The sequence below is a fragment of the Pituophis catenifer genome, unplaced genomic scaffold (genome assembly GCF_029215685.1).
Source record: "Pituophis catenifer annectens isolate HBS135680 unplaced genomic scaffold, rPitCat1.0.hap2 SCAF_1, whole genome shotgun sequence".
Classification (NCBI taxonomy): domain Eukaryota; kingdom Metazoa; phylum Chordata; class Lepidosauria; order Squamata; family Colubridae; genus Pituophis; species Pituophis catenifer.
This window is the reverse complement of record NW_027256881.1, coordinates 57,461,261-57,474,006: the sequence shown is the minus strand read 5'-3', so window position 1 is coordinate 57,474,006 and position 12,746 is coordinate 57,461,261. Positions and strand designations below refer to the sequence as shown.

The 12,746-nt window shown below is 36.9% G+C and overlaps 1 protein-coding gene across 2 annotated transcripts in view; it reads left to right on the top strand.

The window, feature by feature from the left end:
* DAAM2 (dishevelled associated activator of morphogenesis 2) overlaps positions 1-12,746 on the top strand; it is a 161,430-nt gene that overhangs the window by 91,922 nt on the left and 56,762 nt on the right. For both annotated transcript variants that reach the window (XM_070932454.1, XM_070932453.1), the window contains exons 7-10: positions 5,931-6,041; positions 6,199-6,302; positions 8,733-8,799; positions 11,039-11,156. In XM_070932454.1, the coding sequence (XP_070788555.1) occupies positions 5,931-6,041; positions 6,199-6,302; positions 8,733-8,799; positions 11,039-11,156 (400 nt within the window). The remainder of the gene's footprint in view (positions 1-5,930; positions 6,042-6,198; positions 6,303-8,732; positions 8,800-11,038; positions 11,157-12,746) is intronic.

Sequence of the window (12,746 nt, the reverse complement as noted above, 5' to 3'; positions counted from 1 at the left end):
GCGGCTCCACTGGTTAATTGTCCTCACTGTTAGGAAATTTCTCCTTATTTCCAGGTTGCTTCTCTCCTTGATTAGTTTCATCCATCCATTGTTTCATGTCTTGCCTTTTGATGCTTTGGAAAATATGTTGACCTCCTCTTCTTTGTGGCAGCCCCTCAAACTGGAGTACTGCTATCATGACACCCCTAGTCCTTCTTTTCTCTACTGTCCTTAGGATCTATGGATATTCTGCCCCAGCTACGGATCCCAAAGAACACAGCACACACAAACTCTGAACAAAACTTAGTTTACTCAAATAACGCAGTTTTAGCAAATGCCGGCTGTTAATAAGCGTTCTTAACAGCCTGACAGAATTCCATAGATAAGATAGTCAGAGTCTTACTGGAGTTGGCAGAAAGCCCAGAAGCAAGGTTGCAGAGAAAATCCAAACTCGATGATTAGCAAACTAAAGTTGTTTCCTACAGCTTGTTGCAAGCTGCGATCTTTCTTAAATAGGCTAAGGGAGTTAGCTCCAAGCCTTACTCTTGAGGAGACCTCCTCCTGAGGAACCACTCCTGCCTTTTGGCAGCTCTGCGTGTCCGTGAGTTGAGAAGAGGCTCCTCCTCTTCATCCTCTTCACTTACAGGAGCCTCTGGAAGTTCTGAAGGCCCTGACTGAATCCCTGCCTCTGGCACCACATCTTCTTCAGCCTCCTTGCTGTCCGACTCGAGCATCGGCTGCACAGGCTGCTGGTGCCGCACCACACCAGCCTCCTCGTCATCGGGATCAGCAACAATCCACGCAGGCCACTGGCGGGCCACAACAATGGACATATATGGATATAAGTCCATATGGATATCCATATAAGTCTAGGATCATATTTGTATTATTTTGTTTAATAACCTTCCATATCTTAACTTCACAATACTACTCAAGAGAGACATTTCACCTAGTGTATGAAATCAATAATATGTGAATTCCTCACTGTGTTTGTGAGAATTTTGATCCAGTGTGCTGAGCTAGACCATTTCAGAGTATAGTAGGCAAAAGAACAACTGACATTTTACACCAATTTAACTTTTATCTTTTCTGAACAGATAGATAGCTATCCACATTTTCTGTCTTTTCGTAGAATAAAAATGGATCCGAGAGACATTTTTCAAAATAAAAGCGATGCCAGAAGTTTTGTGATTTATTGACTGACTAAAATAATCTCAAAATTTATCATTAGTCAGGGCTGCGAGCCTATGGCACCCTGCTGACTGCATTTATCCTAACACTTCTTTTAGCAGTAATATTACTAGCATTACAAAATAATGATGATAAGAGAGTATGTATAAGTATGTGTACTTCGAATTGCTTAAAAAAAAAAAAGTGACTACATGTTCTGAACATGTCAACAAAATGTGGATATGTAATAACAGAGCAGTTCATAGGATGCCTAATAGCCTGAATGTTGAACACTGAATATATTTACTTAATTTGCTTTGTTTTTGGAAACACTTTCAGAAAACTGAGTCTTAATGTTGTGATTAAAATTCGGCAATTATGGGTGTGCAATACTTGGATTGACAGCAGGAACAGGATTTTTGGATCCAGCGTGGACAAACTCAATGTAGTGGCCAGGAGCTTCTGAAAGAAACTTTTTTTCTTCATTGTGATAATATACTTTTGAGTTAAGGAGGCCTTAAGGAATTAGACTATGCATTACTGCCCTGTTACTTCTTTAATTCAGGCATCTATTTTCCTAGACTTGTTTAAAGAACCAGTGACAGGTACAGGAAATGTGCTCATGCCAGATCCAAAGTATATTTCCTCCTACAGATCCAAATATTGAATATCTCTGTTTGTGATATAGCAGATTTACATATATGTCAAAGTAGCTTTGGAGTCAGATACTATGTTTTAAATATGTTGATATGGGAATTTTCTCTTAGAACAAATAGTGTGTGTGTGTGTGTGTGTGTGTGTGTGTATCAGTGGTGAAATTCAGTTTTTTTTTACTACCAGTTCTGTGGGCGTGGCTTGGTGGGCATGGCTTGGTGGGCATGGCAGGGAAAGGATACTGCAAAATCTCCATTCCCATCCTACTCCAGGGGAAAGATACTGTAAAATCCCCAGTCCCACACCATTCTGGGGCCAGCCAGAGGTGGCATTTGCCGGTTCTCTGAACTACTCAAAATTTTTGCTATCGGTCTCCAGAACCTGTCAGAACCTGCTGGATTTCACCCCTGATATGTATGTATGTATGTATAGATATATAGATATATACCCTGTTTTCCCCAAAATAAGACATCCCCTGATAATAAGTCCAATAGTGCTTTTGAGTCCATGGCAATAAGGCCAAGCGCTTATTTCAGGGGTAAAAAAATATAAGACAGGGTCTTATTTTTGGGGAAACAGGGTAAATATGAGCATTTCACAATTTCATGTAACAGTAAAATGAAAAACTAGAACTAGAAATTCCCTTCCTAATCTCTCTCTTTAACAATCTAAAAGTGAATAAAAATAACTTGGGGAAAAAAGTAATTTCTTAACTAGTATGGAACAACATAGTTTTTACAGAATATGTATGACTATCTTTTTGACAAGTTATTGTTTATTGTTTTCAGAGTATTTTATGAACCTTTAGGAACTAACATCCTATCTTTTCCATGAATGTGCAGAATGTCCATATATACATGTGTAGTATAAAAGGAGTTAAGGATGAATCTTTGCCTGCTTGGTTTTTTTTTTTTTAGTTCCATTATGAACATAGCTTTATTTTATTTGCTTGTTTATTTGTTTTTCTGATTGTGTGCCTAAATGCCAGCCTTTCTTTCTGCAAAGTTCCTTTCAACAGTCTAAACTTGTTCAAGGTACTTCAGGCATTCTTTCTTTCTTTCAGTTTGGTGTCAGAAGTGCTAGCATTAGCATAACAGATTCAAAGTTAAATCTAACTTGGCTGCTTCTATCATTATGAATATTCATGCAGTAATGCTTGTCAGATTTCTGTGATTAAAACTCAGCAGTTATTGTAGAAAACAAAACATCTAGTCACCCCCCAAAAGGTTGATATGATAGTTGTTGTTAGTTGGGAAGTCGTGTCCGACCCATCACATCCCCATGGACAACATTCTTCCAGGCCTTCTTGTCCTCTACTGTCCTCTGGAGTCCATTTAAGCTCACGCCTACTGCTTCAGTGACTCCATCCAACCACCTCGTTCTCTGTCGTTCCCTTCTTGTTTTGCCCTCAATCTTTCCCAGCATTAAGCTCTTCTCCAGTGAGTCCTTTCTTCACATTAGGTGGCCAAAGTATTTGAGTTTCATCTTCAGGATCTGGCCTTCTAAAGAGCAGTCAGGGTTGATCTCCTCTAGGACTGACCGGTTTGATCGCCTTGCAGTCCAAGAGACTCTCAGGAGTTTTCTCCATACCATAGTTCAAAGGCCTCAATTCTTTGGCGCTTAGCCTTTCTTATAGTCCAACTTTCACAGCCATACATTGCAACTGGAGAAACCATAGCCTTGACTATGTGCACTTTTGTTGGCAGGGTGATGTCTCTGCTTTTTAGTATGCTTGATATGATAGTGCTCTAAATCAATCATCTAAAACTATTTTGAGATTTAGATTAACTTCTTACCCAAATATGGACAGAGAATTGTGAGGAATTATAAAGGGGTGAGTTATGAAACACACAGAAATTTTATCAGAAACATATAAAAAAATTATCAGAAAAATATCTTCACAATATTCAGCTGTAGCAGTTACACCTTATGTATATTATAGATAGAGCATCATTGCTAAGGAATGTATAATTGATATCCCTCATTTTTATGTTATATTTATAACCAAAGGTATGCAAATATCTAGGAAATCCTTTAAGTCCCCATTGACATTTTAGAAGGAAATGCCTCCTGTCTTCTAGGCAATATCATTTAGATTTGCCCAGAGAATGGAATATTCCACAGGGCTTGAATCTTGCTGAGTTAAGTTAATTCCAGTCAGTCATCATAGGTCTCCCTGCCTCTTCCCTTAGATATTAACTATTCAGCCTCAAACATCAGCCCTGATGTTTTACAAGTGGCTATTTGGCACTGACAGCAAAAGTGTTATTAACGTTCTTCCTGAATAGTAAAAATTAATGATGAAAAATCCTCTCAGCCAAAATGACAAAGAAGTGAAGACTGAGTAGAAGGATTATTATTTTTTTTTGCCTTTCTTGGTCTCCGATTGAAGAGGAAATTGTGGGTTAATAATTCCAAGGAGGAATCATTTGAAACTTTCCCTTCCTAGATGAATAAAATGAATATGTCTATACATCATCTTCTTCCAATCTAGAAATTCTCTTATTAAGTAGTAAGCACAAATCTTTTCTGTTCCACTCAGCATGGTCAACCATCTCCCTTTTTACATATGTATATAAATACATGTATGTGAATGTGTATTACAGATGCCAAAATGGAGACTTATTCCTTGATATATGGCTTATACACAGTGGACTTTTCAATAGTGTTTTCATCAGTGTATTATTCTTTTAACCTGAAGAAAGATTCCCTCAAAGTCTTAATAATGTAGATTTTAATGTCTAGTATACATCCTTAATATAGAATAGCTACCTCAAACAGTCATTCACATATGCGAATAAGTGGGAACAAAGAACTCAACGAATGCTTTCAATTTTAAAAAGCATGCATGATTATTTGTCTAGATGTCTAAATACCCAGAAAGGCAAGAAGAATTAATTTCCATTACGAGGGAGAAAATAGCATAGTATGAACACTCCCTAACATATGGGCTGTTATGCTGAAAATAAGATCTACTCTGGGGAAAAAGCCAACGGTTACAATGTAAGCCCCATGATCCTCTGGATAGTAGGCTATCAATTTTTTTAAAACAAACAGGAAATATCTCACTTCAAGGTTGATTGCTGAGCATTAAAAGGATAACAGTACATAGGCTACCCTCCAGAGTTAGGATAGATAATCTCCAGATGTTTTTGAATGCAACTCCCACATTGGCTTGAAGTGAAGAGTACCATTTTACCTATCCTTGCTCTGTAGTTTCAGCTTTTCATTCTAAATTTAAATGGAATTAAATGCATCATATTGTTCAGGCACAATCCAAGAATGCTATCCAGAAACAGGAAAAAAAAAGATAAAGCATACAATTAGCAATGCTGATTTGCTTAATTACTGTGATTGAATAGAATACACTGAGATATGCAATACATTGTTGTAGTCATGTCTACAAACCACAGTAGCTTGGTTCATACAAAATAGCTGTAGCCAAACCCAACCCAACCCAACCCATAGTGACCCAGTGCAGCAAGTAATGATTGGGAGACTAAATGGAAGAAAAGAATAAATAAATAGCAATAGCACTTAGACTTCTATACTGCTTCATAGTACTTTACAGTCTCTTAAGCAGTTTACAGAGTCAGCATATTGCCCCCAAACAATCTGGGTCCTTTTTTTAACTGACTTCGGAAGGATGGATGGCCAGGATCGAACTCCTGGCAATGTGCAGAATCACCTGCAATACTGCATTCTAATCACTGTGTCACCACTGTAGTGACACTATAGCGCCAGTTGTTTAAAACTATCCAGTTGATTCCATCTGGCTTAAAAATCAAGCACAGTATTGTATGAAGCCTAGTTACTCAGCTTAACTACCCAAACCCATTGAAGCATTTGAACAGATTTCATGGTCTTGGAAAAATTAATTATCGTACAATATAATTTTGTCCTGTCCATCTCAATAACAGAGTAACAGAGTTGGAAGGGATCTTGGAAATCTTCTAGTCCATTTTTCCACTCAAACAGAAAACCCTGTACCATTTAAGACAAATAGTGTCCAATCTCTTCTTAAAAGTCTCCAGCGTTGGAGCACCCACAACTTCTGGAAATTTATTAAATGATAAATAAATAAATTACTATCCTGTCTTGCTATTACCACTTCTCTTACTTTACAGACTCTACTCAATGAGCTAGACCGAAGCATGGGGAGATATCGTGATGAAGTGAACCTAAAAACAGCCATCATGTCCTTTATTAATGCTGTATTGAATGCAGGTAGTGGAGAGGTGAGTGTATGTGCTGAATTTATTTTAATCTCTGTCATTTAATCTCTGAAAATAGCTGGCAGAATTTTGTGGCATAATTAATTCTTCTCTAAATTCTTTAAGCTATATTTTCATGACTTGAATCTGAGGGCTTTTTTTTCTTTTTCTTTTCTTTTAGGACAACTTGGAATTCCGACTGCACCTACGATATGAGTTTCTAATGCTGGGTATTCAGCCTGTTATTGATAAACTCAGAGGACATGAAAATGCAACATTGGACAGGTGAAGCAAAAGACTACGTTGTAATGACAAAAGTATAGTCTTCTAATTCAATTTAATATAGCATAACGTGGCCATTTAAAGAAAAATATATTTCAGATCACATAATGTACATCTTCTGGCACCTCACAATTGACACCAACAATTTCAATTGTACAGTTAGCACAACATAACTGAAATTTTTATCAATATATTGTATTGCTTCCTGAGGAATCAGTATGGTTTGGATATCAACAGACTCTAAATATGGAGGCTTATTAAATGCATGGGAACTTAATGAATATGTACACTGTCTACATGGATATTAAACTATCAGTTTAGAACTAAATATTGCAATGTGCTTTGAGCAGGGTTGCCTTTCAGTTGGTCTGGAAGCTGCAGTTGGTACAGAATACTATAGCTAGACTGTTGAAGGGAGCAACCTAATGTAAACATCTTTTAGTTATTCCAAAGTTTGCTACTTAGAGAAATTTAAAATGCTTGCATAAAGATTGAATTGAGTCTGATTTAAGACCTACAGAACTTTTGGAGGTTATTACCGTATTTTCCGGCATTTAAGACGACTTTTTAACACATGAAAATCTTCTCAAAAGTTGGGGGTCATCTTATACGCCGGGTGTCGTTCTCCTGTAACCAGGCAGACCAGCCTGAAAGGCTCTGACGAGCCTTAAATGGCTTTGGCGATCCAAGCTCTGACGATCCCAGCTGAGTTGCCTGCTAATCAGGCAACTCAGCTTGGATTGCCAGAGCCATGTAAAAGGAAAAAAGTTTTCCCCCTCTAGCTTGCTTACCTTAGCTGCTAGTCACAATGCTTGCCTTGCTTCGCTTGCCTGCAATCCATTCCATCAGCAAGCCACTCCTTGCCTGCAATCAAGCAGGCAGGGAGTTGTGGACTTCAACTCCCAGAATTCCTCAGCCAGCAAAGCAAAGCTGGCTGAGGAATTCTGGGAGTTGAAGTCTACAAGTCTTAAAGTTGCCAAGGTTGGAGACCCCTGTTCTATTGGGTAAGTTTTTTTCCCCTTTGGGAACTTTAAAAAAAATAGTTAATTGGGGTTTTTTTTAGTTGTTCTTTTTTAGACCTAGCCATTTAAAGTTTAGGAAGTTTTAAATTTAGCTTTCATATAAAAATAAAAATAAAATAAAATAATATTTGTGCAGCTTTCTGAGATTTAGTGTGTTTCTGTAGTGTTTCACTCTAACTACACAAACACACAAAATCTCACAAAGCTGTATGTGGAATTTTGTGTGTGTAAAGTGTGAAAGTAGGGTTTTTGGGCTTTTTGTGGCTGTGTGAGTTTCCTGCTTGTTGCAGGGGCCATTTTGGGTCTAGCACATCTGCTTTTACATTGTGGGTGAGCCAGTTGATGTTTTTTAATTTTTATTTGGTGTGCGTTGGAAGAGGGGTAGTCTTATACGGCGAGTATAGCCCAAACCCTATATTTTAACAGGAAAAGTCGGGGGTCGTCTTATACGCCAAGTCATCTTATATGCCGGAAAATACAGTACTTGCAAGCTAGCCTATTCCTTCCAAGGAAGGATACTGTTTTGACAGCGCATTTGCTAGAATGTATATTGGTGTTCTTAATGCAGATGTTTTGGGCATGAAATTACCAGTTCAGTTATTGTTGGTATCAGGCCTTGTAAACTTTTGGTTGCCAGCTGAAACCTTCTTTTGTTCACCCAGGCTCTTTTAATTGAATCAATGCTGTGATATTTCTTGTTATCTTGTTATCCTATTTTCTCCTATTCCAATATTTTATGTTTGAGCCATATTTTACATTCCTATTTGATGTTTATTGCAGTTATCATGCCAGCTGGAAACTGATGTAGATAAAATGAACTAAATCATAAAATGAACTGCATGATTTCAATATATAGGGGCAATTGCCCCCTTTCTGCTTAAAGTCTTGAAACTATACAGTAGCTTGAGCAAGATAGTATAGATTGGAAAACAATTCTTCTTCCAACTAAAGGGGGGGGTTTAAAACAAAAATCTGGAGAAAAATGGGGCTGGGGAAGGGAATTTTTGCAAATAATAAGACAGGAAGAATTGAAACCTCCAAACTAACATACAGTGGTCATCACTATATTTCTCTCTGAGAATAAATAAATCTGCTGCTATATATTTAACATTAATCCTTAGTTGATTATCTCAGTTGATGCCAATTTATAACTTTTAGTTGTCTCCCAGTTGGTCTTATTCTGTGGTTCAAACAGCAGTTCCAGTTTTTCAAGATACCATCTGCCTTAAATCTAAATAAGCACATTGATCTAGTTTTGCTTTTTATTATGTCATGAAAATCATATCTGAATGTAGGCCCCCCAATCCACATTGATTTAAGGGCAGCATATCAAATGTGGAAACTAATTCCAACTGAGTTCACATCATTATGAATAACATATAGATGATGAAAATGTTTATTTTTCCTCTAGGCACTTAGATTTCTTTGAGATGGTTCGAAATGAAGATGACTTGGAACTTGCAAAGAGGTTTGAAATGGTGGGTGTTTTTGCTTTTGCTGCTAAGAAAGTTTGCCTTAGCTACTATTATAAATATACCAGATTTTTCTGTGGGACAAAGGCACGGTTTTCATATAACTAAAGAAAAATGAGACATTTTCTTTCTTATATATACAGAACAAAAAGTATAACAAGGTTTATTTTTTTTTAAAAAAAAGTTATCTGGTCATTGAGTTAATTCAGATCTTGTCAGGTCCCCCTCATTTAACTGGACTATTATGGCAGCGATGGCTTAAAATGCCGCAATTTGATTTTTGTTCATTCACACATTTATAGTTTGAATTTTAGGAATATTTGTTGGTTATCAATAGTTCGCTGGTCCAGATTGCTTAATATGCCTTGCTCACTTAGGGAATAAAAGACACTGAATGATCCCAGAGTTCTTTTCCAATACAGTTTTCTTTATCTCTATTTTAGATTTGCCATCTTTATTATTCTGAAGTTCTGTATCTGTCTTTGCTCTTAGGCTTTGACCACCTAAAATGGCCTTTTGTGGGATAAAATGTATCCCTACAATTTGGGTGTTTGTACATTTGCTGTTCCAATTCCACACAGCTTTACCTTGATACCCCCTAAGTTCTGTCCACTTTTAAGGGGCTTTAGATCCAGTGCTGGATTCAGCACCATGAATCTTAGGAACTCAGTGGACAGCTCCTCACTTCTCTTTGAAGCAAGCACCTGCTGCAGCTTAGCACTTTAGTCCTCAATGGAGACCCCCCCCTTTTTTTTTATTTGAAGCCTAGAAGATCTAAACAAGTACTCAGTATATCAAAGCCATGCTACATTGCACTACACTGGAATTATTCACATGATTGCACTTACTGCTTCTTTTCTAAAAAGGCTAGAACATGTTATAATGTTATGAATTTGTCCCCATAATTGCTACAGTAGTTCCCATCTACTGTAGTGTTAGTAGACAGACAGTATAGACCAGGAGTGTCAAACTCACGTCATGGTGACATCATGTGATGTATCGGGACTTTTTTCCCCTTCGCTAAACAGGGCATGGGAATGCCCAGCATGTGATGCATCTGGCTCACAGGCCGGGAATTTGACAGCCCTGGTGTATACATAAACAACAGTTAGTGTCAGATGTAAGTCCAATAAAATGTTGATGCATAAAAATAAGGATAGGTTTTCAAATAACGGTAATAGAGTAGAATATAGAAGTTACCAATTTTTTTGTCAGGCAAGATAAAAAGATAAGTATGCTCTATAATATGAAAGTGTTCTATAATAGATTTTTGAGCAGAGCAACATGAATGTCATTTATTCTGAGGATATGAAAAAAGAAAACCACTAATGTGCTACAGTATTTTTTTTTTCAGAAGCCTACCTAATTTTACATGTTTCTTATTCTAAACACAATAGATTCAATTATTGGTTTTAACATTGTCTTCTTTTTTAATATACGGTAGATATTTCCCCTATCAATTGTTTAGTTTTTAATAGCAAAAGTAACATATGCATTCTTAATATTAGCAACTGGAAAAATTTGTTAACCCAGGGAGTAATACTGGAGTAGATTGAATCTATTTTGTCCACAACACTGGGCACACCACATAACTTTTTGTTTGGAAAATATATTTCCAGAAATCATCAAACCGCCTGTATTCCAGAAGTAAATGAAAATTTCCATAATTTGCTAAATCATTCCATCCTGATGCATTTTGTGCAACCCTTCTTAATGTATGTTATTGGCTTGTTTTAGATTAGGTAACTCTGACCATAACAAAAATAAAGATAAATTGTGACATCTTGAAATAATTACCTATAATGTAGTAAGATACTTTCTTTTCTTTCTGGGAATAACCTGGTAGATGTCAATGGATCCACCATTAAATAGGCATCCCGGTGTCGAGTAGCATTCTAATTGGCATGGGTCTTGTAATAGATACCTTCTCCAATAGCCGGACTGAGTTTCAGAAGTGTCACAAATTATTATTTTCTTTTTTAAATGTGGCATTTTATTTTCATATACAGACATCGCATAATGCAGCAAATGCAAGGCATAAGCAAGAGATTGGGTTTCAGTTTCCTGATGAGCATAGATGTTGACAGTTGTTTTCCACAAACTAATATAATATCACCTTATTCTGCTCACCTTTTTACACTCTGAAATTTATGTGTTTGATGATTTGGCTACTTGGTTTAAAATATTTCTCATGATGATGTTTTTATTATAATTTTTGTTTGCCTTTCTCTGTATTCTGTTGTAGGTACATATTGACACAAAAAGCGCCTCACAGATGTTTGAGCTGATCAAGAAGAAGTTGAAGCACACAGATGCTTACCCCTATTTACTGTCTGTACTCCAGCACTGCTTACAAATGCCTTGTAAGTAGGTCATTTCTTCTCACAATCAAAGGGAAAGTGCTGTGATATGTAAGAAGAAAGTTAGTTGGTAAAGTTAATGATCTAAGAGGATGGTGCCAAAAATATACCCCTTCAAATTTCATGGATTATTACACATTTTTACCATATTACCATTAGCCAGTCTGGTCTAGTGGTTAAGGCACTAGGCTAGAAAGCAGGAGACCATGAGTTCAAGTCCACTTTAGCTATGCAAGCCAGCTGGGTAATTTTGGGCCTGTCAGCCCAAGCCACCTCACAGGGTTATTGTTGTGGGGAAAATAGGAGGCGGAAGGTGTGTTGGATATGTTTGCTGTCTTGAGTTATTGGTAAAAATAATAAACTTGGGATACAAACAAATAAATTTTTTAGTGTTTTGGTATGGACTGTAATATCACATCATTGTGGTATTACAACATAGAACATTACAATATTACAACAAAGCTTAACGTCATCTTACTGGAGCAAAATGAACATTGATCTTTTTTTCTTCACCTACCAGTTGTCGAGTTCCTTGTAGTAGGAATGTTTTTCAGCTTTGTTCGAATCCTAAAATGAAGCTGATCTGGACAGATTCAAGGGATATTCCCATGTAGAAGAGTTCCTCAGAAGCTGCAAAACCTGAAGCTTTATTAAATTTCTTTACAGATTTGGATATTGGTTAAGACCAAAAAAAAAAAAAAACAGGCAGTATCTTCTTTAGTTCTCCCTATAAAAATGGGAGAAGAGTTGTAAAGCTACATGGGTGGAGAGTTAGATGGGAAGAGAAAGTAGGGGTATATTCTTAGTAAGGTTCTCCCATTACAGTGTGTTGGAGATAGGAAGGTAAATTAATATTTTCTGAAACTACTCTGCTATTCACTGCTGTGTATTAGTTTTTTATCCACAAAGCAGGAAAGATAAAGGTGTGGTAGAATTTGTGAGCCTTGCAAGAACCATATGTCATTTAAATAGAGATAACATAACAAGGGGAAAATCAACATTCCCATAGTCTGCTCAGAATGGAACAGTCAGGAGCATTTTTCAGACCTGGGAAAATAGACCAACTTATTAAAATATTGGTGGAGCATACTCCTTCAATCAAATAATCTTGTCTTTTGCATTTCATTTTCCTGATCTCTAGGCAAGATACATGGCATCCTGATATCTCGTTGTTGCCAAAGCAATCTTAGCAGGTGCTTTGGCATGCATCCTGTGATATGTGATAGCAAAACACTTACACATTTAATCATAATCAAAGATTTTATAATAAACCAGTACATCCTCTCTTTAGTGTGCAGTAGCTGTGCATGGTAGTATAATATGATTTCTCCTTCTGGTTCTCCAACTAGAACCACTTAATTAGAGGTCCAGAAGAAAATGGCTCAGATACAAATAGATTAGTGGCTGCAAAATAGATCCTAGTACTACTTTTCCAAGAAAGGAAAGGAAGATACGACCTGTTATTCTTTTGCAAAGTTGGAAACTAATTCATTAGACAATTTTGATCTTCTGGGAAACTGATTACTCATACATTCTGACCATGCAGTATGGATTATCTCTCAGACTCACCATTTCCATACAACTAAAAGGAAG